The sequence below is a fragment of the Pseudoliparis swirei genome, chromosome 24 (genome assembly GCF_029220125.1).
Source record: "Pseudoliparis swirei isolate HS2019 ecotype Mariana Trench chromosome 24, NWPU_hadal_v1, whole genome shotgun sequence".
In the NCBI taxonomy this organism is placed as follows: Eukaryota; Metazoa; Chordata; class Actinopteri; order Perciformes; family Liparidae; genus Pseudoliparis; species Pseudoliparis swirei.
The window spans coordinates 24,051,416-24,077,547 of record NC_079411.1 but is presented as its reverse complement, the minus strand read 5'-3'; the positions used below and the strand labels follow the sequence as shown (position 1 = coordinate 24,077,547).

Genomic DNA, 26,132 nt, shown 5'->3' with positions numbered 1-26,132 from the left:
CATTTATATCTTTATGGCGTTCCCGTTACTTGCATTTATACAAACACTTTCACAAACAGTAACTTACATAAGCACACTGTATTTGCTATATACTCATACATGCACAAACTATTCACAAAGGCAATGGCTAGCTGGGCAGGCAGCAGCTAGGCGAGCGCATCTCGTGGAGGAGGGGGGAGCTGGTCCATTAGCATTTAAAGGAACAGGCACTCAAAACAGGTTAATCTGTGGGGAGGTGTTTTTGACAGGGTAAAAAGGGTGCTGTTTGAAATGATTCTTGTGGTATTTTGACCAAAATATGTTACAAACATTTCATTAAGACCCCAAGGAACCATATCAACTTGTGGAAAAATGGGCATAATATGGGTCCTTTAACACTTGAAGTGTAACAAATTACATTATTATTATATTTAATTTAGCTGATGCTTTTATCCAAAGTGACTTACAATCATGTTACATTCATACACACAGCTACCGGGAGCAATTCAGGGTTAAGTGTCTTGCTCAAGGACACATCGACTAAGGCGGGGATTGAACCGCCAATCCCCTGATTGAAAGACGGACCTGCTGACCCACAGTCAACCTACATTACATTACATAACAACTAAACCATACGTTGGTGTTTCAAATTTACTTAGGAATTCATTTAAACATTTATTTGTCTACAAAATTAACCAGATTACTTGACAATAGAAGACAATAACAATACCTATAAAGCAATATGTGTGGTTTCAAATATACAAAATTAAGATTCACCTTGTGAGTGAGTCATCCTGGCACCATGTGGTACTGGAGACACCTTCTATACAGAAGCAGCTTCCCGCCTGCCAGTTGTTTCTATTTCTGTCTGTGTGTCGCCAGATAACATCTCAACCTTGCCGAATATATATGACACTTTATAGGTGTGTAGTTGAGATGAAAATGAAGGCTGGTGTGATCCCATCTCGACTTCACCTCTGTTCTGAAGCCAACCGCACATCCCAGAGGACAGAAGACGACGCATGTTTAATGTCTGTGAACAAGGTTTTAAGTTTTTATTGAATCTCAGGCAGAAACATACATGGTAATCCTTTATTGCTCAATGGTATTCCACGCGGCTCATTCGCACATCGAAACCAACAAGAAGAACTGAATCAAGCATCCCTTCGTTTCTGGGTTTTCTGTGTAACTGAACCAGGAGCCAAACTCACTGCATGTGTGTGTGTGTGTGTGTGTGTGTGTGTGTGTGTGTGTGTGTGTGTGTGTGAGTGTGTTAGAAGGAGGGTGGTGTCATTCTTCACATGATGCAAAACCCAGACTTGTAGTCCACCTTCAAGTTTATACTGCTTATTATAAAACTCATGTTGCCTCTTTATTCATACAGATTCATTCAGAAATCTCTCCCTAATATAGATCCTGATAGTAATAGTATATATCTATATCATATATATATTGTAGGTTCTGGTTTTATGGCTGAAAGCTTAAGGTTTTGGCTGTTGTATGAACGGCTACACGGTCATTCTTTATCGAAAAACAATGAGACAACAAAAAAGAAAACCCTGCAAACCTGTAAATGAAATTTCCTGAATGCTTACACATATTTTTTTCCATTACTGATATTATTAACGATTATATCTGCATGGAAGTGAAAACACACTCAAACTTAGGAGTTATTGCCTTAATATTTTTTGCATGATAAAGAAGAGAAGAAAGAAGGGGCGGGGGGGGGGGGGTGAGCTTGTAGATATTCACACAACAAACGTGTCGAGACAAATGGCATGCACGACGTAAGAAGGAGACGCACTGAACAAGGGGAGTACAAACATTTTTAAACACTACACTACATGAATGTTATTACACTTATGTGTATGGGAGATAGACAATCGATCTGACGGAGGAAGTGTCACACTGTGTGCAAAAAAATGTTTACATAAGTTTCAGACATGGTCCAACAACACAGAACAGAAGCTTTAGGAGCACACGACAGAAGTCTCTACATTTCCTTTTTAAAATATGGCTTATCAAGTTATCACATCTTTTTTTTCCTTTTTTTTTCTCCAAGAGACAGACACACAGTTAATATAATCATTTGTATATAATATATTATGATTGTTTGCCCACCTTCAGGCTTGTAATGTATTCATTTATTTATGTACAAATTGAGTGAACGCCATGGTGGACTAGGGGACTATTTTTCAGTGCTGCAAGAGAGCTCAGCAGAGGAGCGAAAGGGGAGTTTAAAACGTCTCAGACTAGAAGGCTAAACCATCTAACATTGTGTTTTTTAGCCTCTCTGCTTGCGGTCAGCTTCTCGAGGTTAACGCAGCTAACGTTCGCCTTGACCCTCGGGTCAGCCTAGCTTAGTCTAATGGCTGCCATTCACACTGCTGCTCCACACCTGACTCCTTTCCCCACCATCAAATTTCCTGTTGTTTTTTAACATAGCCCACGAAGCAATGTTCACATCCGTCATGATGTGGGTAGGTGGGTGGGGTCGGAGGGTGGGACCCTGGATCTGAGCCAACTTTGTGAATGTAGCCTATAAACTGAGCTAGATAACGTTAGCATGAGCTAGCGAGCCAGCCTACTTCTTCAGCAAGTCTTGCAGTGGGCCCGGCAGGTACTTCATCACTGTGTCCATGATGCTCTCCTCCTCCTCCTCGTCGCCGCAGCCGGCCGGCACGAGCTTCTTGGGTCGGGTCAAGCTGCCCTCTGCAGACTCCTCTGCGGCGGCGGCTGCCTCGGCCTCGGCCTCCTCGCGCTTTTTCAAGCCGTACTGTTGGCCCAACACAGAAATAATATGTCAAAGTTAAAAAGAATGAAGGGTGCAAAGGAAATGCACATCTACAATGCAGTAACACAAATGTCAGTCATGTTTTCTTTAAAGCTGATTCATCTTCCTTTGTAAATTTTACATTTCGTGATTTGGTGATTGGTTCTTCTAGATATGTTATTTCTGAATGTCTTCAATATTTTTCTTATTTTTCTCCCTTCTATTTTGTGAGTCACGTGACCTTTTGTTTCTACTATGGTCACTGCGCCAACAACTGCCGTGCGTCCCAGTGCGGTTCCTTTGATGCTTTAGCTGCTGCTGCGGGGTTCAAGAGGCCAAAAACATCTTTGATTGCAGCTGTAGGAATTGAGTCGCCCTCTGCCCTCGAAAAACTTGACACCCATTCCTGCTGAGTCCAACATGTCTGCTTGAAGCCTCGTGAGCATGGGATCTAATACGGATTGAATTGTGTACGTGTGTGTGTGTGTGTGTGTGTGTTAATGCATGGTTAAAAAATACTGCATATTAACCATGTAAAGCTAAATTTAATAAATGTATTTAATTAAATTAGCTTTTTGTTGTGCTTGTAATAGCCACTCATTTGGGACTCATTTGTGGATGTGAGGTGGTAAATCGTAATTATGATAACTCCATTAAAATATGAATACGACATTATGCTCATGCACTGCTACTCATCCGTTCATATCCGACTGAACGTTAAGATACACTCATCTCGTGGAGCCTTTTCCTGTTTTCCTGTAATTTGAGCAGCTGCTAACCCTTCATCGTTGTCTTCCTCTTGTTCCCGTCTGTCTTTCAGCAAAGCTATGGAATATGTCGAAATCGGGTGGATGGGTTGCTGCTTTTCAGTGCACGTTTAAATGAAACTTGCAATATATTTGTTCGAAAAAGGCACAAAAATCCCACCAGCTTTGGAAACTGACGCCACCCGAAACGGTTAATAACGTCATTCTATTCCCCAACATCTAGATGAAACAGCCACAATAAGGACGTTTCTCGCACTATGTGGCACAACGGGACAAGGCTGCGGAGGAAGCTGAGAGGAACCACTGAGTAACGAGCACTCTGGGAGCCGTTCCTTGCTCTATATTCCCCTCGGGGATATAGTTGAATGGAATTGAGGAGGTGAGGAGCCAGGGGAAGAGTGCTGCTTTTTATCCCGCTGAATCACAGCATTCCCCTCAGACCGGCCCCAGCCACAGACTGCCTGTCTACCTACACTTACTGTAGACATTAAAATCATACGAGCGCTGGTTCAGGATGGAAAAGTCATTACGGGACGTAATTGTTTTTGACAGGAAATGCAAAAGAAGAAAAAAACAAATACAAAACCTACACAGTGAAAGATCATATTGGACATTTGACATGATGTTGTTACGGTCGTGCTGAACAATTGGATCCGTTTCCTGAACAATAATTCAGATTTGAGCTGTTTTGGTAATGCAGTCCTCGCTGAGCCAACCTTTTAAATTCTAATTTCTTCTTCATGGTTCCTCATTTCTTCTTCCTGGTCTCCTACTGATCTATTTTAACATTACATGAAAGCAAACAAAAATAGTCTGGTGGTATTCTATTTCAAACACAGGACTTTGCTGTCAGGCAGCCAAGATGAGAAACCCTTAAAAGCTGGAACATAAAAGGACAGGATAGCATCCAAAGTCAATTCCCACATGGATTTTACGCCATTTTACAGTTTAGTGGTTGTTTTCCGGACTAAGAGACACTTAAGACAACCTCATTAGTATTTAAATCAGTCATGAGGTTATTATACAGCATACGGCCATTATACCTTATCTCTGATGCCTTGCCTCATGCTTTCCCTCTCAGCCTCCATCTTGGCATATTTGCCCTTCCTCTCGTCCTCCTGCTGCCTCAGAGCCTCCTGTCGCTCCTCCTCCTTCTGGGCTGCGTCGGGGTCCTCCTCCTTCTTCTCCTCCCCACCCAGCATCTTGCCCACATCAGGAGGACCTCCTGAGAAAGAGAGAGAAAAAGATAAAAGTATGAGACATAAGGACAAGCGGCCTCGGGGACCACGATGCAGAAGAGAAGTCGGATGACATCATGGACTTCTGTGACTTATTGCATCAGTTTACAAATCTCAAGCCTGAGGAAAACTGCTGCACTGGGCCAACAATTAAATATAGTTTGATGTCAAGTTTCATAACTTTGTCCATTTTCATTCCAAAGAAATTATCAAATTCCTTGTTCCCCAAGGACGTGTGGAAATTGCTATTTTCACATCTTGTTGCTGAAATCACTTGGTTGTCTTCTTCCTGTGACACGTACATCGTTATTTTAGTTTGCCCAATCTGTTTTCTTTATATTCCCCACAGCGCTATGATATTAAGATGGGCTGCCTTGCAGTGTTGTTGCAATTGGGGACAGGCTACATTTTAATTTCATCACATTTATTTTTTAATTTCATGGCATTTATTAACATTATCATTATCTATTTATTATTCCCCTGCTTGTTCAGTGTGTTTCTAGTGATACGACTTGCGTGCTCATTTAGTTGCGTTGTGTTTAAGTTGTGTTTTATTTTGTTAAAGGTGAGTGAGTTATTAATAGATTTCCCTCTTAAGCTAGTATGTAGAATACAATATCTGCTTTTTATTATTGAAGATATATGTTTCACAGTGGATGTTGGCAGCCTTTAAAACCATATAACGGTTTACTTGTTTTGACTAACAACCCAAAACATTTTATGAAGATGTATTTCACAAATTGATGTATTTCTTGGAGCTCATAATGTGTTCTGTTAAATTGATGTCTAAACAAGATCTACATGCCGTTTGTTTCTCCTAAGTATGCTGGAAATATATCTGCAATTTAAATTGAATTCATCACCGTTTGTAATGCTTACGTCTTTATGGAATCTAAACTCATTCATTAATCATTAACACCCCCCCCCCCCCCCCATTTCCACAAACAGCCCTGAAGACCTGACCTTGGTGTCCACAGTGGAAGCTGTTCAGCTCGGATAGTTTGCTAACTGGAGGTCAAGCGACGGACGCTATGAATATGACTTTCACACAACAGGGCACACGCCCTGGAATATGTCGTACGCAGGCCTTCTTACTGTCGCTGCAGGAGCTGCACATCCCGTGAAATAATGCCTTGTGATACCAGAAAAAATGCCGAGCTTGGCAAAACCCGAATGAGCTGTCCACAAGCATCAAGAGAAAAGAGAAACGCCAAAGGTCTGAAGGATTTTGGCAAACACGGGAGCAGATAAGTAGTGGAGGGGAAAAAAAGAGGAGAGAAAATGAGGAAACGGGAGATACGAGAGTCAGTGTACCGCAACATTTGGTGACAAAACAAGACATACTTAGAAAAAACAAGAGCATGAGGCGAGGGAGAGAATCTGTCAGAAGCTATTGAGTCCGACTGTATTAGCTGAGCTGTTCCAGTTAGTGGGATTACCAAGCGGCTCCTGTGGTAGCAGAGAGGGAGAGAGTGTGACGGATGAATACATGGAAGGAGGGAAGGAAAGGAAAAGAGTGATAAAGAATGAATGGGAGAGTTGACGGCAGACAAGGGGTATCTGAGGAGAGAAAGAAAGAAAGACGGCGTCCTCCTTCAGTCTGCAGCTGCCCCCGGTTTCGTTCCTATTTTACACTCATCAACATAAAGAAAACAAAGTGCCGCAAAATGGGGAGAGTTAAAAGACAGGAGAGAATGAAGTGGGACGGGATGAGTGCAAGAGCAACGAAGGAGGAAAAGAAAGGGTAGTAAAAGAAATAAAAAGCAATCAGGATAACTGCAGGCTCTAAAAGACGGGACCGAGGTGCAATCACGAGTTCCCATTTTAGGAGCTCTTGTTCATAAGTATTTATATATATTCATATATATATATATATATATACTGATGACTATGACATATCTTTTAAAATCATAATATATAAAAAAAATTCTAATTAGCAAGTAGTAATTTAAAGTTGCCATCCCTTATTTCTTTTACTTTTTCCAACAAAAGATCTGAAGGAAGAGCAAATCTCATCTGTTAAATACATAATACTAATTCTCAAACCATTGACACTTTATTAATTACGTCATCTCATTGCAGCCTCTTCTTCTGCTTTATGGTTTATCGATCTATACACATTTGGTGGTGCTAATTCTCTAAACTTGAATGGTACTCGACTTGGGAATTACCACCAAGTGTTTCGGTCTATTAGCCAACTCCGAATATTGGAAACGCTACAGCAGTAGATGGTAACGCGCTGACCTTCAGAACAATTTATTAAAATGTATGCCGCAATATTGCAAATATGGTTAAAAAGCCGAGATTTGATTGGTCATTTACATGGACGAGAAACTAAACGTATTAATGCTTCATGCAAAGATTTGAGGCGCCATCGAGAGATATTTCATTTGAACTTTAGGGGCACACACAGTCCATATGGACACCAACAGGAGGATGTGTTGGGCACTTTGTCATATGCACTGGGTAAGCAGCTTTAATATGAATGAGTTACTCATACTTCATTCTTTGTTCGATGTTGCACATCCATAGCTTGTAATAAATACGCAGCCAAACAACCGGGCTGAGGAGACAAAGAAGATGGCCGCCACGAGAGACTTCTGATGTATTGTATCGACCACGCCCCAGCAATCAGGGCTCAGCACCAAATATGGCATAGAAAATAAATATGACAATAGATCAGGCACATTAATGAGCCACTCTGATTCGAGTGAAAGAGACGGATGAGACTGAAAAGCTGAAATAAATCCAAAGTAAACAGTGATATTGCTGTATCAGCATTGGACGAGCACAGAGAGGCTGACAAAGCAAAATCCACCCGACCATGATGCACTCCTTTGTTTGTTTGTTTGTTTGTATGCGTGAGAGGAAGATGGTTCGAAAGAGAGCTAAAGAGCACATACAGTGGGTCTCCCTTTATCCGCGCGTGTGGATATAAATAATTGCTTTGTTCCATTTTCGGGTCTCACGCATGAGTGGTTGAGCAATTACTTCTCATGTGTGTTTGAATCTGCGGATTATAGTGTGTGTGTGTGTGTGTGTGTGTGTGTGTGTATGGTCATGGTCATGTACAGTAGTGGCTCGTATCCTAGCTCAAGTGTTACACTGAACTTGAATCGCCACTCGCCATACATACATACGGACAGTATGCGGTGTGTGTTTTTATCTTAACTGCGTTGCTCGGAAACAGTTCGCATCCACGTTTCTTTCCTGTCAGCTGCTGATGTAAGAAGACACCGCCACAGGGATTAAAAAAGGGCCAATTAGGAATCTGAGTTGGCAGCTGACAAATGGCGTTCATCGATAGGCTCCTTTTCTTCGGATTTAGTCAGCAAAACAATGAGCCTGCTCAAACGGTGAACATCAGGATGAGGTGTGATGTTCATATGCATCAATTTCTCGCACCCTACTGCAGACAGGATTCAGGATTGAGAGGCACGACACCACCACCAATATCAGATGTCAGGCCGATACTGACTGATATACCTGGCTCGGGTATCAGGGACAATGGGGCTGCTCAGTGCAATTCTTCATTTATAAACATCACTTAATGGAATTTGAATCTCTGTTTAAGTTTTGACCAATTTGTGGCTGCATTAAAAAGGTATACACTTGATTTGTAATTTTGGAGATTTTGTTTACCAGGTCTAGAATTTATTTATTTACATTTTTTATTTGTTTTACATTTCAATACATTTATAAATATTTTTACATTTATAAAAAAATATATATATTTGTAACATTTAGTTTTACAAGGTTAGGAAAGCGATGTTTCAGTCAAGCCGGATGTTGTCTCACACAGAATGATTACTTCCAGCTGCACACAGCGTATTAATGAAACACTCATTATCGGCCGACACCCAAAACCCAGCTTTCTGCATCAGGAGTGAATACGTGTGATGGGTGCATCCCTATTTTGGGATCAGTTTATGATCTTATACTGGAATATCTTCAACACATTCAGTGTCAACACTGCTATTGAATGCAATGACTCACTATCCGCTCAGCCTCTTTGTCAAAAGACTCCCATCCACGTCCCAGAATAAAAGCCCTCCAGAACCTCCTCTAACTGCCAAACCAAAACAAACTTGGTCTAGTTTCACAAAAATCATATTAGCGCATCCAGATTGTCTTCGTTTAAATGTTGAAAAGAAATGAAGAAAAAAAGAGGATGCTAAAAGAGACAAAGCGTCGAGTTATATTGAGCAATGATCTCATCGCATGCTTTGTGAGCCGCTCTAGAGAAACCGCGATGTCCTCTCGAACCACAATGACTCTATTAAGCTCCTCGGCGTCACATAAACTCTGTCGAGCTGGGTGTTTGAATGAAGTGTGTCGACACTTTGTCCCTGCATACTCCGTGAGGCTGTTGTAGTCGGAACGACATTCAATATGTAAGCTAATAAAAGCCGGTAATGGAAGGCTGACAGGTTGGCCTTTAGCCTTCTTCTTCTCCACATGATATGAGATGAGTCAAAATCAGCAAAGACAAAGAGGCACTTTAGGGGGAAATTCTCCATCATGCCAATCAAGTCAGCTGACTTAAAATAAAATAGGATGTTAAGGGGCTGACTGTGAGCTGCAACACTGCTCATCTCACACAGCATGCTGTCAGACAAGCAGATCATCTCAGAGATTAAACCGATCCCTGGGTTAAGGTATTTTCACCTCATGCCAAATTAAATTTTCTTTTATCTCCGGTTACTTTAACAGCAGAAGTAAAGTTATACCAAGATTCTGTTTTTGGATACTTGGACATTTCTTTGCTGTTAAAAGGTGGTATCTCTCTAATCCTTTCCCTTCTGATGGCGCTTTGCTAAATCTTTGTTAAATTTCAAAGTCTCGGTGGGAAAGGAGGAAATAGGACTAACCTTAGCTGGCGCTCCCTGTGCTTGAACTTTAGGATCAGATACACTGCGCTTATCTCCTCCTTTACCACTCCAGGTTCTGGAGGCAAATCCCCCCCTCTCTAAATCCAAAATGTGGTGGGAAAGCGGATTAGTGTGAATATCTAGGTAGACATTGTCTCAATACAGCTTATTTAACGGCAGGAAAAAAACGTGGCGGGGTGAGAAATTGGTTTACTGTATATTCATGCATGTCAAAAAGAAAGGTAATAGACAGCTGAATGTTTCTAATACAAATGACCTTCCCTCTCTTATTCAGTTCCTCTCACACTATTCAAGACTTTGATGGTTGAATGCATTATTTATGAGATCTGCACATACTGTCAAACACACATGCGTAGACACACACACACACACACATGCGCACACGCACGTGCACTCTATGTGGAGCTCAAGGTCAAGTTGATGAACTGAATCTGATTTGCTTGAGTGGCGCATAAGAAGAAGATGGGGGAGCGTGTCTGTGTCAGCAGCGAAGGCCTGATTCTCTCAGCCAATCATATTAGAGCGCTGCTAAATGGGATTATCTGTTATTTGAGGAGACGAGGTGAAAGAAGAACATCTGAAGGTGTCTTCTGTTTTCCTATCACCTCAAATCACACAGCTTTGTCGCACCCATCCACTGAAAATGTCACCCACCGATGTACTTGCTGACATTCGTGTCGACGGATATTCAAATGCACGTGAAGTTAGGTTGGAGTATAAATAAATATTGTGAAAATAAAAAACGAGACGACAGTCAGCTGCCTTTCAATATCATGTCAAAGTAGCATTAGCTTGTTTGTCAGTGCTGTATGTGATCCCGGGTGAGCAGCTACTGAAAGACAAAGCTCCACATCGAGCTGGTGGGGTCACGAGCAGCGACAAGCTTTTCAAAAAGACTTTTTTTGGAGGCAAAACCATCGTTTTGCAAAATGAAAAGAAAAAAGAAAAACACTGTCAACTGCCGAAAAGCTTCAGTCAGGATGAAGACACCGTGAGCTATTTTAAGTATCCACAGTACTAACTAGCCAAGTGTCTGATCCAGAGAGCACATACATTTTACCACTGAGTGAGTCAATGATCCTATTTTATTCTGTATCTTGTTACTGCCTTGTGTATATATTTTGTTTCCTCTGTATATTTAGTATTTAGTATTGTTATTGTGTTTTGTGTTTTATTTTTATCTTTTATTTTTATTCAGTGGTCCCCAAACTAGTTTTTCTTTTTTCAGTCTGGTCACGCAAATCCTAGACTTTTTTCTGTGAAGAACACGAGAGGGGTATTTGGTTATTATTTATTTCATAAATAGTGTTATTTATTTCCTGACTTTTTTTTCTGTGAAGATCCCGGAAAGGGTTATTCATATTTGGTTATGTGTGGCTTTCTGGAAAACAATAAATGTTTACATTTAGGCACCCCTGCGATCGTCAAATTTGTTCTGTTCCAAACTGACCCCGGCCCCCATCAGAGAAGGGAAAAGTTATGTGGCACCTCACAGGAAAAAGTTTGGGGAACCCTGTTTTTATTAATGCTCTAATGTCCACCTGCTGCTGTGATCCTAAAAGCTCCCCACTGTGGGACTAATAAAGGATTATCTAATCTTATCTTCATTTAGATGTGTACAATGAGAACTGGCTCCCATCTTTTTTTAAGTCAAGTCACTCAATCAAAGGTGCAACTTGAATGGCTTCTAAACATCATCAAATTGTCGTATAATTCAATGTATCATGAGTAAATCCACCATGAACAAAAAGACTGGTCGCCATGATCCAATTCCGATTAAACTGTTTATGCTAAAAAAATTAATAAACAGAATTCCTTTGAACTCCATTGTACCCCACATACACCCCACAGTAGCGTCCTGAATGGCGATGTAAAGTGTAATTCAATCCAGCAGATATCCAAATTAGATGCATTTCTACATTAATAAATAAAAAGGCAGTATTCTTGGCATATTTTCATGATATTGAATTTACCAGTATGTCTTGAAATTAAATTAAATGTATATTTCAGTACAGTTAGTGTTTGGCAGACTCTCTTTATTCCTGTAGCAGATTCTCAAACCACACAATGAGACTTAATGCAACAGTTAAATGTGTATTATTTCTGTAATAACCCTCACCATTCACGTATTAGCTGTGTAGCACTGACTTTCTGCTGATGTAGTCAAACTGTCACTTGTGCCTGAGGTCTTCATGGTTTGATAGAGCTTCATCCCTCAGGACTAATGTCTGCCTGACTGAACAGTTCCGTATTCTGTCCAACTAACTTCCGCTTTTAGTTGAGAAGTACCGAGTCAGCACTGTAGCTCTCAGGAGCAGAATTAATCAATGCACAAGGAAACTAAACTAAGAATCTAAAGTTGGGTGGAAGAGCTGTGTGAGGCCCTCGCTGCTTCATGGCTCCCAAATAACGACCCTGCTGGGATTGGTTGATGATCATCCTAAGTGTACAGTGAAGCAGAATACAGGATATTTTCATTTCAAAACTCCCTCATCGAAGTCAATACTATTCAGTTGTTGCTTGCATCAGCAGTAATAAGTTTGTCTCCCTCTGTTCCTGGGGGCGGGATTCATTAAAAAGGTCCCAACAGTGTGTTGCTTGTGTGTCTGAGTCTGTTAATGATAGCAAGGTGCACTGGTATTTATTATAAGCTACCGCCTTAGCAAGGACTTTTAAAATCTCAATTCTCAATGTGACTATACTGGAAAAATACAAATTAAATTCATCAAAATTGCTTACTAATATAAGCAAAAAAAGCAAAAAATTAGGGGTGGAATCATATCTAATGTATAACTGTTGGTCAAAATGTTGGGTGTACAAAAGAGCAGGGCCAAATCCTGTAAAACATTCAGAATTCATGAAAATAAATCACAATAACAAGAATTCCCAGTTGATGTCAAATGCATTTCTGAAAAGTGGTGTGACAGGTTCTTGAAGTCACCTTCAAAGAAAACATTTCAAATTCACTAGATTTTAATGCATCCAAGTAAGAAGTATGTAACTCCCATTTGGAGCTGAATATCTACATCATTATAATTCACATATGTCTGAATGTGAGAGGTTCAACGCGTTGCTGTTAAGAAGTGGATACAATTTAACTGAAAACTTCTCAGATTAAAAGCTTTCTCTGGCTTGTAAGGCGATGTATTCAGGAGTAAGGAGCAAAGATGGCCGCTGCGGAGAAGAACATCCAACAGACATCTGAAGTCTGCAGATGTATCTGGATTTGAGTCGTGCTGATTCACCGCAGTTAAGCGTCGCTCTGTTTTTTTCCAAGTATCTATAACCGAAGAAGCCTTGGAGGATTGGTTTATGCACTGGTGGCATCCTCTCTTTCACAGGGACTCGTCCACGCACTTATAGGGATGGGAATCGAGAACCGGTTCTGTTTTAGAACCGATTCCCAGTGAACCGATTGTTTGGAATCGTCAGCCAAATTCTTTAACGGTTCTGCTAACGGTCCTCTGTGGCGTTGCGCATGCGCGAACTTTTTTAGTTTCTTCTTCAGACTGCAGCAAATGTAACATAGTCAATCTGGTCTGCATTAAATCCAGCTAAAATGGAATTTACGCCACCTGCTGTGGTTCAGGTGCACTTGCACTTCATAACAAGATGCAAGGGATTGTGGGGGATCCCCAGAGTGACTCGGGATTCCCCAAGAGGTAACGTCTGTCTGAATGTGTCTGTGGGCTATATCGGGGTAATAGATAGGAATAGTGAATGTAAAGTGAGCTGGCTTTATTTGTTTGTTTAGTAATTGTCTTAGATTGTATTCGTCATGTTTTCATTAGGTTATGTATTTGCTTTATATGTTTCGTCGCCAGTCATTAATGTTTAATAGTAGCTAACCTAGCTAACACGAACGTGGCTCCGTCTCTCTAGAGCGGAGCACGCGCCGTTGCCCACAGAAGCTGACAACGTCCTCTGTCCCTTTGTGTGAATGCAGGTATGTTACAGTGTGTTGTTAATGAGTGTGTTATTAATGAGTGAGTTGTTATTATTACTTTGTTATTGAATTGTTGTAAATATGAATAATTAATTAGTTAAGAAAGACAGTGTCAATCCACTATACGATCACTGTTTCTTTAGTTCACTGTTTTGTATATTATTTAATGTGACTGTATTTAAATGGGTAACAAGAGTGACTCGGGATTCCTCCAGAGAGCGGAGCACGCGCCGTTGCCCACAGAAGCTGACAACGTCCTCTGTCCCTTTGTGTGAATGCAGAGAATAAACAGTTGCTACCAGCCTGCCCAGCTCCAGGGAGATTCATTGACCAGGAGACATCTCACAGGGGTTACACAAACATGGCAACTAGGCAGAGGCGTTCTAAAGTTTGGCTCTATTTCACACGACAAAAAGTGCTCGCGTGAGGTGAGAATGCGCTCACCCGTGTGCGCGCATTACGGCTGAGCGCTGCGCCCGCCACTCGCTGTGAGCGCTGCGCGTCCCATCAAAGATGTTTTGTTGCGAAGAGCATCACTCCACATTTTCTCCGCGTCTCACTGCAATCTCAACGGCAGCGGGCCAGGTGAAAAAAATAATAAATCGGAACGCGTCTCTGGTATTGTTCAGGGGGCCGGTCCAAATGTGGAGGCGCCGGGCCGTAGTTTGGGGACCACTGGTCCGAGGTAAACTCCTCCAAAGTGATCACAACCACTCACTGTGTGAAGCAATTTGCCTTTATTGTGTGGAGTCGATCAAGTTATCTTCTGTCCCTTCGTTTGAAGCAGACATTTGAGCTCCGGCATTGGTCTCCCATTATTGATCACTTCACGTTTGGATTGAAAGTCCAGTTTTGAGAAATGTTTGATCGTAACGGTATTAATTATTGGAGGGCGTGTGTTATCAGCAAACGTTCGCGTTATCGTGTTAACCCATTATTAAACTGAGCATATCGATTTTTAATCCATTATTAAACTTAGCATATAGCTACGCTAGTTTAGCTATAGAATCTTCCATTGTCACCCTACATTGAGGCGAGGTAGTGTTTGCCTCCCCTCTTAATGTGGCTTTATGTCAGCTCAGCAAATTCAGCGATTTTGTTAGTGCCATTTGTTTCATTGTGTAAACCAGCTTTCACGATATAAATAATCTCCATTGCCATCCAATTTAGCTGATGAGGTTCAGAGTCAGACCGGTTCAGAGGCTGGTCGTCTGTCTGGGTCACAGGCTACAGCACGTCTTGTACACCTCCTCATATCTTTGTGTTCAGGCATCCTCCACCCCATCTGAGAGAGTGTTCTCCACGGCTGGAGACACAATAAGTCCTGAGAGATCGCGTATCCTCCCGGAGAAAGCAGACATGCTTATTATTCTGCACAAAAATTGTTGATGATCCATACAATTGATGGTTGCACACTTGGTATTTGCCACTGCTAGTTTCATTTTCAGCAGCTCAGTTCATATACCCTTTAAAAAAAAGGAAGGAGCACTGTAATTTCTCGGAACATGTTTAAATTAAACAGAATACATTTTATTTAAGTTATGTAAGTTTTATTTTAAGTTCAAGAAGAATATGTATAAATGTTTTTGGTTATTTAAAAAAATGTAAATGTGTATGTATACATACTGTATAATTATAGAAAATTATATAAAAGAAAATTAATGTAAATAAACCCGTTTGTGCTCTTTTTTTCACCCCTTGCCCAATAAGAATCGATAAAAGAATCGATAAGGAATCGAATCGATAAGCAGGAATCGATAAGGTATCGGAATCGTTAAAATCTTATCAATTCTCATCCCTACACACTTATCACCTATCGTACTCATTAAAACACTCAGTGGCGGACAAAAGCAAATCCACATCCAAACAAGAAGCAAAACCATCTCAGGACGGAAAGGAGCAAGATACCAGCTATAAGATCTGGTCCCCAGTAGTTTCAGAGTGAAACAAAAACATGGCTTGATGCATTCAGTTGTCATCTCTTAAGGAGGTTGTATCAATTATTTCATTCAAGTTGTTTGAAGAGGTTTTCAAAACCAGTTTTTAACAAGACATCAGATGCAGATTCAGAGTCTAGAGCCACACTGGCGATTCTGTGAGGCTATTGGCTGTAAAGTGTAACGTATTAATAACCATCTAACATTTGCAAATTAGCACTGAACCCAAATCTGTTGAGGCAAGGTTGTTTGGTGGAAATGTTGCCCTGATAATGGTGCTACAGACAAAATATCAGGGGATTACCAAAGTCATTATAATTCATCCTGAGGGGGACATGAAAGTGTGTACTAGTGTGCAATTTATTTAACAGAAACACATCCAAAGGTTGTTGAGATATTTTACTCAAAGACCGAAATATCAACCTCACAGTGGCTCTACAGGGGACCTCCAAAGTAATGAGGACCCGTCCTCTGGGACACACGAACGTCCACGCAACATGTTCAGCCCCGTCTCCTTCAAACGACGTGGCCGCACAACGAAACTGCATTGTGAATTACGTTTTGAAGGAAACTGTCATGGGTTACGTTTGCTTTGGTAAGAAACAAACAAACAAGACACTGCTGTAGGTGTCACGTTTGTACGGAATATTTCTTCCATCAAATTTATATTATATTTAATTTAGCTGTTTAGCTATTTGCGTTGCCTAATCAAGCACTTTCGTAGTTTTTTTGTGTTTGTTTGTTTTTTGGACCGACCAACCAACATTGCCATCTACACTGCTCAGCAACATTATCGCTGGGTAGAGGCAGAATAAACACATGTTCATCTTTTTATTTTTCTCCTTTATTAGGCATATAGATGACAGTGAAGCAAGAACAGAAATGTGTGAAGAGAAAGTCAATAAACCGTTCTGAAGCAACAACCGTCCCCAGCCAGAATCAGGCGTGTGATGGTTTTGTGGTTAGCAGCTTAGACCTCTCAGACTTAGTGGACTGAGACTCGGGTCCGCTCAATACTGCAGCCTATATTGAGCAAAACACATTTCCCTAATATCGATGTATTGACTGACTGGCACTGGACATCAGATTGATGGCTGAGGAGATCGATTACCTGCTTGCTAGTTTTTTTTCATTATCTGATTTGTTGCCCCTAGAGGAGTGTCCAGTGCATTGTCAGCATTTTTGCAAACATATGATTGAAAATAATTCACTGATTCCCCATCAGTAAACACGGCCCACAACCAAAGACACCGGCAGCAGAATGGCCTAATCACCCATATATATATATACAGTATATATATTGATTATTAGACGCACAGACGCACATCATTCACAATTCTCTTTCTTGCACCCTTTCTTATCTCACATCTTTCTCTCTCACACACGAAAAAAATCTATACCTCTAAGTATGCAGTACACACCCTCTCTTCCTATCCAATATAGAACATCTCACAGCACCTGCAGTGCTCAGATGCGCATACAGCCAAACTCCCACTCTGTCAAATCTATTCCCAAAGTCCGCAAGCTGAGTGAGAAAAAAAAAAAACATCTAATGCAATGCAGTTGATTTTAAGAATTCATAGGACAGACACGATGCAGAACGAGGCAGGGCCGTCGTCTTCTGCATCCCGATGAGGGGCGGCTACAAGTCCACATCCCAACTGTAACTGTCCAACACCTCTGTAACCTCGACGGCAACAGCTCAGCATTCTGCATGACTGACCAGTGTGTGTGTGTGTGTGTGTGTGTGCGACTGCTGCATTACAACTACCGGAGCCACTGTCCTGCCTTTCCCCTTGAAGCTATAGCCGACAAGGCAGATGAATTACAGGGCCACAATGAGGACTAATTAAGGGGCAAATAATAGCTCGGATAATATTCTAACAGATAATATCTGAAGGCTTTAAAGGACAAAAGTCTTTAAAAAAAAAAAAATGTTCGTCATAGTTCTTGGCAAAATACCCCTTCTCTATTTCTCTTGCCTTAAAAAGACGGCAACAGTTGTCTTGGAAAGCAACAAATGTCTGGTTATTAAATGAATGTGAAACTCTAATAACTCAAATTTCGGGATGATTTTCATGTTTTCACCACATTTTTAAGATGAGAGGAAAATGCTGCCTGTGCAAATTCTATCGTGCAAACTAAAAATGTGTGAAGATCAAGCTAAGAAATAAAGCTGCTGCATTCCTGAAAAGGTACAAAAAAATGTTTTATCACATTTCTGGTACAGTATTAGAGCATGAAAAGACATAGTGCTGCAGATGAAATAGGACCGCTGCAGCAGCAGCAGGTCTTTTCATATATCCTAACCTCCTTTACAGACGTGTCACGCTTTTAGGGAATCACTGGTCATAAAGACATGTTTTCTACAAAGGCAGAAATGCAGAGCAACAAAGGATCAACAGTTTCCCATAATCTTGAACATATCGCGTTATAACGGGCTGAGACTTGGCCAACAGGATGTCATGCCCTGCCCTGAGAGGTTTTTAAAAGATGGAGAGAGGGAGAGAGAGAGAGAGAGAGAATGCGCAACTCTTGTTTGAAGTCAGGACTTTGGTGCAGGATGGATTATATCAACTCAGTAACTACTAGTGCACTCCTGCCTTTGCTGCGGAACAACCCTTTAAATCCTCGACACTGCAGTGCTGTTAAATCAACCTCCAGCCCGGCAGACTACTCACCTCCCATCGCGGCTTTCATGACAAAATTCATGATGAAGCAGTTCTGTGTTCTCTTCCTTCAGTGGTCAGGTTATCGGGGACAGACCTATAGCCAGGGGACAGAATACACAAGCTATGACTGCATGAATACCATGTTGGGACATGTAGTTTCCTTCCACTGGTTTTTTTTTTCTTCATACAAGTGTTTGATGGGATGGGGGAGGATGATGGTGATGATGATGCTCATGAGGCTCAATGCGGAACAAGAAACGACCTCCAGACGGAGATTTTTGTTTTGCAAAGGACAAAGACGCTCTTTTTTACTTTTAAGATACTCACAATATCTTAATTAGATTAGAACTCCTTAGAAAGATGAGTTTTCATCTAAAGAACTGAAAGAGTGACTAAATTGGGTTAAGATGGCTTTATGCTCCGGTGCAACACTGTGTCCCGAGTTTCGTCGAGGTACCCGCGCCCTCGATTTTACAACCTCCACTATATCTTTATGTCGTGATTTATGCTGACGCTGCCTTTCATGGTTCCCTCTTGGAAATAACTCCCAGACAAAAAAGCAGACGCAGAGGTCAAAGATGAGGCATGGTTTGTGTCACTGCATGGGCCCAGGAGAGCTTCACGGCAAGGGCAGGACATGGCCGAGAAAAAAACACCTTGTTTTTGTAAAGATGCTATTCTTTTCTTCAAGGTCTTACACTTCTCGTTTGTGAGTTTGTTTTGAGCATTATAGCATTTTATTCCTTTTGATATCACTATAATAAATGACATTCGTCTTTAAAGAGAATCAATCAGCATTTTATAATAACCTTACATGACAAATTGCATGAACGTTATCTTTAATGTACTCAATTGGGAGTTTACGGACCTAAGAGTGCTTTTTTTGTGTTTTAAATATATAATATAGGTAATTAATTAATTAATATTCTCAGACATGGGAGTTGCAGAGCGGAAGACCGACTGCTGCTAAATCGACATTTTTCTTTGCATTTAAAAAATATATATATAATTTTTGTTTTACGACATAACAACCTCGCGGCTAGTTTTGCTGCATTTTACAGCATCCCTCTGCCATTGCGGCACAGCCGACTACAAGGGGAAAAAACATCCTCCTGGAAAACTTGCTGCACTCGTTATTATAACGCTGTTTCGTCCTTGAGTCGTTTCCATTCGCCCCCAAAGTCAAATCTGCACCAGCGCAACGTCCTCAAATGAATTTCCTGGTTCCTTCCTCATCATCATCATCATCATCCTCATCCTCCTCATCCTCATCTGCAGCAGCAGCATTAGTTTCCCCTCACATGAACCCTTACAGTATTCACTCAAAGCTCCTGGTGCGGTGCAGCGTTTCGGCACAATTACAGTACCGTACAGTACGACCCCCCCCCCCCCCCTTCAAATGACTGCACCCACCGGCTCAGAGACGCACGCACTGAAGCCAACGCGTTGCCTTTACGGTGTCGAAGAATATGGACGCATCAGCATCTTTTTTTTTACCAAGCGCGCGAGCCTGGTCCCGTACAGTAAAAGACACACACACACACACACACACACACACGCGCGAACGTCGCTCGTCTTCCTTTACCTTGTGTCGATCCTCCTCCAAGTCGTTATCCCTCCGAATGAAATGAGCCTCGTCGCAGTGTTATAACCACCCTGCGCGTCTTCTGCTTGCAGCGGGGAGAAGGAAAACACAAGTTGTGCGTCTTAAAAAGGAGGGATGGTGTCTTCCTGCGCGGATCTCAGTTTGCAGACATGCCGGTTGTGTCAGAGTCGGGCTGCGGCGGCGGAGGAAGAGAGTATATTCCTGCAGGACGAGATGAGAGCATGCAGAGGGAGAGAGGGGGAGGGAGGGAGCTCACGAATGCAATATCACCCAAGTGACAGTTCCATTTTATTCATTTTTTATCATCATTTCTACTTAAAGGAAACATTAAAAGTACTTTGATAGGTCATATAATCGTGCTAATTGCTTGGGTTCATAATAGAAGGCAATATGAACGAATAACAACCAATCAGCATTTCACAAGATTTCCCTTCATATCCTCACAGTTCCTAACTCATTAGTGCACCGTTCACTGAGCCCAAGGCATATGAGTATTATTATATAAAGAACATATATATAGAGAATATATATGTATATGTATATAAATATGTATATATATATATATATATATATATTCTCTCTCCCTCTCTCTCTCTATATATATATATAAATATATATTTATAATATACATATATATCTACATATAAACAGATATACTGTATATATATATACATATATATATATATATATATATATATAAAAGGCACTTAATAAAAGGCACTAAATAAATGGAGAAAAAAAACACTTGCATACACTACCTTAAACATATTAAATATATTATTTGTAGTGTTCAATGTAAATAATAAAGAGGTTTAAAGCAGCCCTATTAATACAGAGTATCATTAGCATTAACTAGAGTCCAATAAGTCTCCGTTTAGCTCTGTTTTTGGTCTCCACCAACTCCGAAGGGAAACATCTGTCTCTTTAGCTGCTAAAAGGCTCCACTATGTGTCCGACTGCTGTTTGGTGCCTATAGCACATAACGTACAGAGGCGTTTATCGCAGATTTTCTTCTGTTCTGCCTTCTGCTGCTGGAAATATAAGGTTAAGGTGATTAGTAACCTAAACAACAAAGTGGCAGGCTGTTAGACCAAGACAGAGAGCTGAAAGATGCAAACAACGCTTCTCTATTCTGTTCCATTGTTTTACTCAGTTCATGCTTTTCTATTGTGTTATGCTTTGAACAAGGATACCTAGTCAGTGAAAGGGAGTGGCATCAAGTAAAATGTGTTCACTGATATCATCATTTCTGTTGTCAAATCTTCAGCAATCAAACGTGATGACAACAAGGCTCTTCAATAGTTATAATTTTTTTTAAAGGCCTGGAAAGACAGTGTTCACATTTTGGGGAAATACGATCCAGTCCTTGAAATATTTGGGACCTTTGTATTTTATTTCATGCTGGCAGAGAAGGAATCTACTGGTGTAATGTCAACTCAACAGTCCCTTGAAAATATGTCCTTGGCAAGCTGGAGAAGAGTCTGCAGCAGCACATAATGCCACAGCCGCTGGATTATGGGGCAATGGGCCCCACCACTGCTGCAACAGAGGAGCAAGACACACAGACTTTATTGTTGTTTATCCTCTTTTTGTTGAGGTTTTCTTTGTAGATGCTTTGTGTGTCTTTGTAGTTATTTTGAGTCTCTTCGTAGACGCTTTGCGTCTCTTTGTAGTCAATGTTGTGTCCCTTTGGATTTATTTTACATCTCTTTGTAGTCTTTTTCTATCCCTTCATTGTTGTTCTGGGTTTCTTTGTAGTCATGTTGTGTCCTTGTAGTCCTTTGGTGTCTCTTTGTAGTTTTTTTATGTTTATTTGTGGTTATTTTGAGTCTCTCCCTTCAGTATACATCTCTCTGAATGCCATTATGCAGTTGAAGGCCAGACGGGCCGTAGACCTGATATGCTGGAGGTAGCAAGAGGTGTTAAGGCTAATGACATAGTGCAATGTAAAGAACAACTATAAGGGAACAAAGAATGTAGTATCATATCATCACTTCCAGCTAACCTTGTTTCTGAATGAGACAAAGCCATTAGCTCTGAAATAATCCTTCCCTGCCCCTGAAAGTGTTTCCAATGTCCCTCTTTTTCATCCTCATCGCCACATATACCACACATGGTGAGGCAGGCGTGCAAGGAGCACACAGATGACCGAGGGAAGCTTAATGCTGTATCTCCCATCAATTAATCAAGATGCAGGAGGCTGTGTCCACTCAACACACCCCGGCACCAGCATCCATCACCTTGTTTACAGCCTAGAAACGCTTGAAAGTAACTGCAGAGTGCATTCTCATGCACACAAACACAAACACACACACACACACACACACACACACACTCTGCTGTTTTATTGCTCTAACTGTCGACCATCTCTACAGTGGAGTGTGTTTTATTTTTATGAGCCTATGATTTATAGTCTCCTGATTGTATGTTCAGAGGTTGGCCACTTTTTGCTCTTGAACCATATCCATGATATTGTTTCAAGGCTGAGCGTGAGCAAAAATAATATTCTCCTCTATCTGTGTATTTCCACACCTGTCTCTACAGTTATGCCATACTGGCAGCATGAAACAAGTAATACACATGATACAACAACATCATGCACAGTGAAATCCAATTTCTTAACACCCTAATAAGCGCTTTAATAAAATATTTTCCATATCTGCGCTATTGTTAATTATGATTTTCTCTCTACATTTCACTTACTTCTGTGGACAATTCTCATTTTGAATATCACAATATCCAAACAGGCCCAGGTATCGGGCGCCCTGTGCTGCGCTGTCTCTCTATGTAACATGATATCTGTGTGTTCATTTGTTTGTTGAGCCTTTTTGAGTCTCACAACAGGAGTTCAAATCCTTGTATTTTGTTTTAATTGTCCACATGTCAGCATGTGGCCTGCGTCCAGATGATGAGTCACCATAAATATGTGCCAAAATAGAAGAAAGTTACCATTATGTGCCCGAGCTACTGGAATGGACATACAGTGATTAGACTGAATCGGCCTACGCCGATGCTGTATAGCAACCTGTGAAACACACAGACACTTACATTGAATGCCATTTGAAAACCGCATGAGCATTTTATACCAAAATATGTATGGCAGAACTCCACGGGGACTGCATGACACTTAAAAGAGGGGAACATTAACATAGCATTGCTGTCACATGAAAACACAGCTGTGGCGCTGTATTTATAGCTCTCTTCAAAACTAGCACAAAATCCTTGTGAATGTTTTGCAATGCAGAAATATTCTCTATGAAGGAGGGTGGAATATGACCAACAGTTAGAGATCAGTGAAAGACAGCTACTACTACTACTACTACTAACAACTATGCCCTTTACTTTGGTCTTAAATTAGGGCAACTCCACTCATGTGCATAACAACTTCCTTCTCCATGTGCATGTGGCGGTTGTGGAAATACTTAATCTGCTTCTGATCTGCAGAAGCTGTTGCCCCCGGGACAACAAGGCACCGGCGTTGAAATACAATTGAGCATTGGATACTGAACATCTGCCTCACGGCACCGCTGCAGTCCAATGAAAGGTGGATTATGTCTCAGGACGGCAACTCTGTGCCATTTCTCGAGGCAGGACGTAGCAAAAAGGCAGCGATTTAGGTGTGTGCATCAGTAGATCGTCAGAGAAAGGCCTTTTGAAATCCTTTCAAGATCCTTTTGAATGTATTCACTCACAGCTGCCCGTCATTGGCCGCATAACATCAGACCTATTTGCCGGATTGGTGCCTACAGTATGTTGTCAGTGATGTTTCAACTAATATCATTTTTTGTTTAAATCTTTCCCACAGAGGATTAAAAAAAACTGAAATGTGTTTTTCATGCATGAGCTTCATTACTACAGTCTCTCATGTAGCAGTCACCTCTGGACATAAAAGATAGTTGGGCTGACAAAGAACAAGCTTTTTTTCCTCTTCTTTTTTTAATATACATTTTCTGATTTATTTGATTCTAATAATTTAGGATAGGAATATATACGCATTTTTTTGATTCTACCTATACCTTTTCAGGCTTTCTATTTTTATATTATATCGAATAATATTGTATTGTATTGCAATGATTGACTGAATAAAATACACAACAACAACATCAATCACAAAGAGCAAGCTGGCGCTAGAGCCAATGTTTAGTTTGTCCGTTCTTGGTCATAATACAAACATGGCGGCTGGACTTGCTCTGTTAGTATAAATCTGAATTATTAAAGAGACTGTTTTGTTCAAGTTCTTGCAAATTCAGAATAACATCACATAGCAGATGGAATATGTGTCTGATAAGAAATATTATGTCTGCTCCTCAAAGTTTAGGTATGCGCCTCACACAAACCCAACATTCAGACTTGTTATGGTATTGTTACAATCAGTGCGTTTACATGATGGTATAATTCGAATCTTGCTTTAGTCGGACTCTGCTATCTTTTGGGTCATCTGCTATTATCTCAATATACATGGCAGTGAGTAATTCGAATCATTGGCCTTTGAAAGCATGTCATATCCGATACGATAGGTGGCGCTGTTTTCATTACAACTCGTGGTGATACAGCCATTTCCGCTTGACCTCTTCACCACCAACAACAACCAACAACAACAACATCAACATTTCGAGAAAGATAGCGAACAGAGAGCAAGGCGAAGCTACATCCCTCTACTATTCTTGCATAATGTTAATAGTGACAACTTATCGTCTCTTTCGACTTCCGGGTCACGACATGGGAGGGAGGGAGGAGGAGGCCGGCGGGATCTCAAGCATGCGCAAAGACGCAAGATCCAGTTCCTAATCCAATTCACCGTTACATGCCGCGATAGTCGAATTATCAACCGGATCGGATCGAGTTATCCAGGGGTATTAATCGGATCGTAGTCGGACCGCACATAGTCGAACAAAGGTGTTTACATGAAACGGATAATTCGATTTCAGTCCGACTAAGCCAGTTATTCGAATGCATGTAAACGCACTGAGTGAGAGAGGGGGACGGAGGGGACCGAGGGCCCCGTCCTGGGAGAAGGGGTGGGGAGATGGAGCAGACGAGCGCCAATCCGAGGTCAGGAGGACGTGACGTAATGTGGGTGCTTGGAGGGCCGTTTTTGGCTTGGGAGGGAGAGTTGTTTTGGCTCCAGCCTGTGTTGTTGAGAGAGGACTCCCGCTGTGATTGCAATCGCATGCAAGATTGTATTTTACGTGTGATCAGTCAATACATTTTCCTGTTGGAAAGGAGATTGAGAGAAAGTCGTTGGCTGAATTATTCCGTTAGGTCTATACCAGGCATCCAATTTTGACGCACGCTTTCATTATGCAGATATGAATATTCGAAGGGAACACCAACACAACAACTATTACTTTCAGGTAATATAAACTAAACCAAACAGACGTATTCATGTTATATTCTATTTCTGCCAATGGATCGTCCTAAATGATGCACACTCGCCTCTTTTAAAAGTGTAGTTAACATTTCATAAGAGATAATGTACCGTAAACTTGACTCCATACACACAACGTTTATGGAAAGCTTCTACGTGCTGTCTATTGAAAGCAGTAAATCAATAATATAACTTACAAAGTAGCTTCACCATTTCCAAAGGTTTGAGTCTGGCGCTCGATTTAGCTCCGCACCTAAGAGAACCCGACAGAATCTTGCTTCAATCTATGTTGTTGATAGAAAACAGCTGATTTAACTGCAATATACAATTCAATTCAATTCAGTATATTTCCTATATAGCCCAATATCACAAATTCAAAATTTGCCTTCGAGGGCTTTACAATCTGAACACATATGACATCCCTGTCCAAGGAACTCACATCGGATCAAGGAAAACTCCCAAAAAATTAAAAAAAAACTTTGAATATGACAGAATGTATACAGTGGACACAAATGCTATCTCAGGTGAAACTCAAACCCCAAATCCTCAGCTCTGGAGGCTGCTGCCTCATCTATTGGGCCACTGAGTCACCTTGAAGTGTTTCTCATCTATCATTTACCAATTATTTTTCATGGTTGCAATTTAATCATATCCTGCAGCTTAATGCTTCTCACGTGTCATCTGTGTAATTCTATCCACATGCATTTGTTGTATTTTGTTTGCAGTTTTCCTATTAACATTTTAAGAGTATATGATTGACAGGTTCTCTCCTTGAAACGAGCCCTCCCCACCGCCGACTGATTGAACACACTAAGAGCCGGCCTGCCATTGACCTTAGCTTCTTCACTTGTGAAGATAATTTCACAGATGTCCTTGAAAACCAAGTTGGCAGGGTTAAACTAACCATGCACAGAATATGTCATGTTACAGTGTTGTAGCAGCAGGGTAGATGTT

General features: G+C 41.0%; 1 protein-coding gene across 1 annotated transcript; it reads right to left on the bottom strand.

Annotated features, from left to right (window-relative positions):
* Positions 1-1,004: 1,004 nt before the first annotated feature.
* cplx2a (complexin 2a) lies at positions 1,005-20,007 on the bottom strand. The gene is made up of 4 exons (XM_056409426.1): positions 19,790-20,007; positions 18,214-18,298; positions 4,563-4,744; positions 1,005-2,755 (listed from the first exon to the last, which is right to left on the bottom strand). Exons 2-4 carry the CDS (start codon positions 18,242-18,244, stop codon positions 2,564-2,566), a joined length of 405 nt encoding a protein of 134 aa, XP_056265401.1. The 5' UTR covers positions 18,245-18,298; positions 19,790-20,007; the 3' UTR covers positions 1,005-2,563.
* Positions 20,008-26,132: the final 6,125 nt, after the last annotated feature.

What these genes read in the sequence shown, in the direction of transcription:
- cplx2a (XM_056409426.1), bottom strand. Translation starts at nt 18,244, where the DNA reads ATGAATTTTGTCATGAAAGCCGCGATGGGAG. An exon ending in CATGAAAGCCGCGATGGGAG is followed by an intron (nt 4,745 to 18,213) that starts GTGAGTAGTCTG and finishes TCTCTTTCTCAG; the next exon opens with GAGGTCCTCCTGATGTGGGC. An exon ending in GGCAAGGCATCAGAGATAAG is followed by an intron (nt 2,756 to 4,562) that starts GTATAATGGCCG and finishes TTGGGCCAACAG; the next exon opens with TACGGCTTGAAAAAGCGCGA.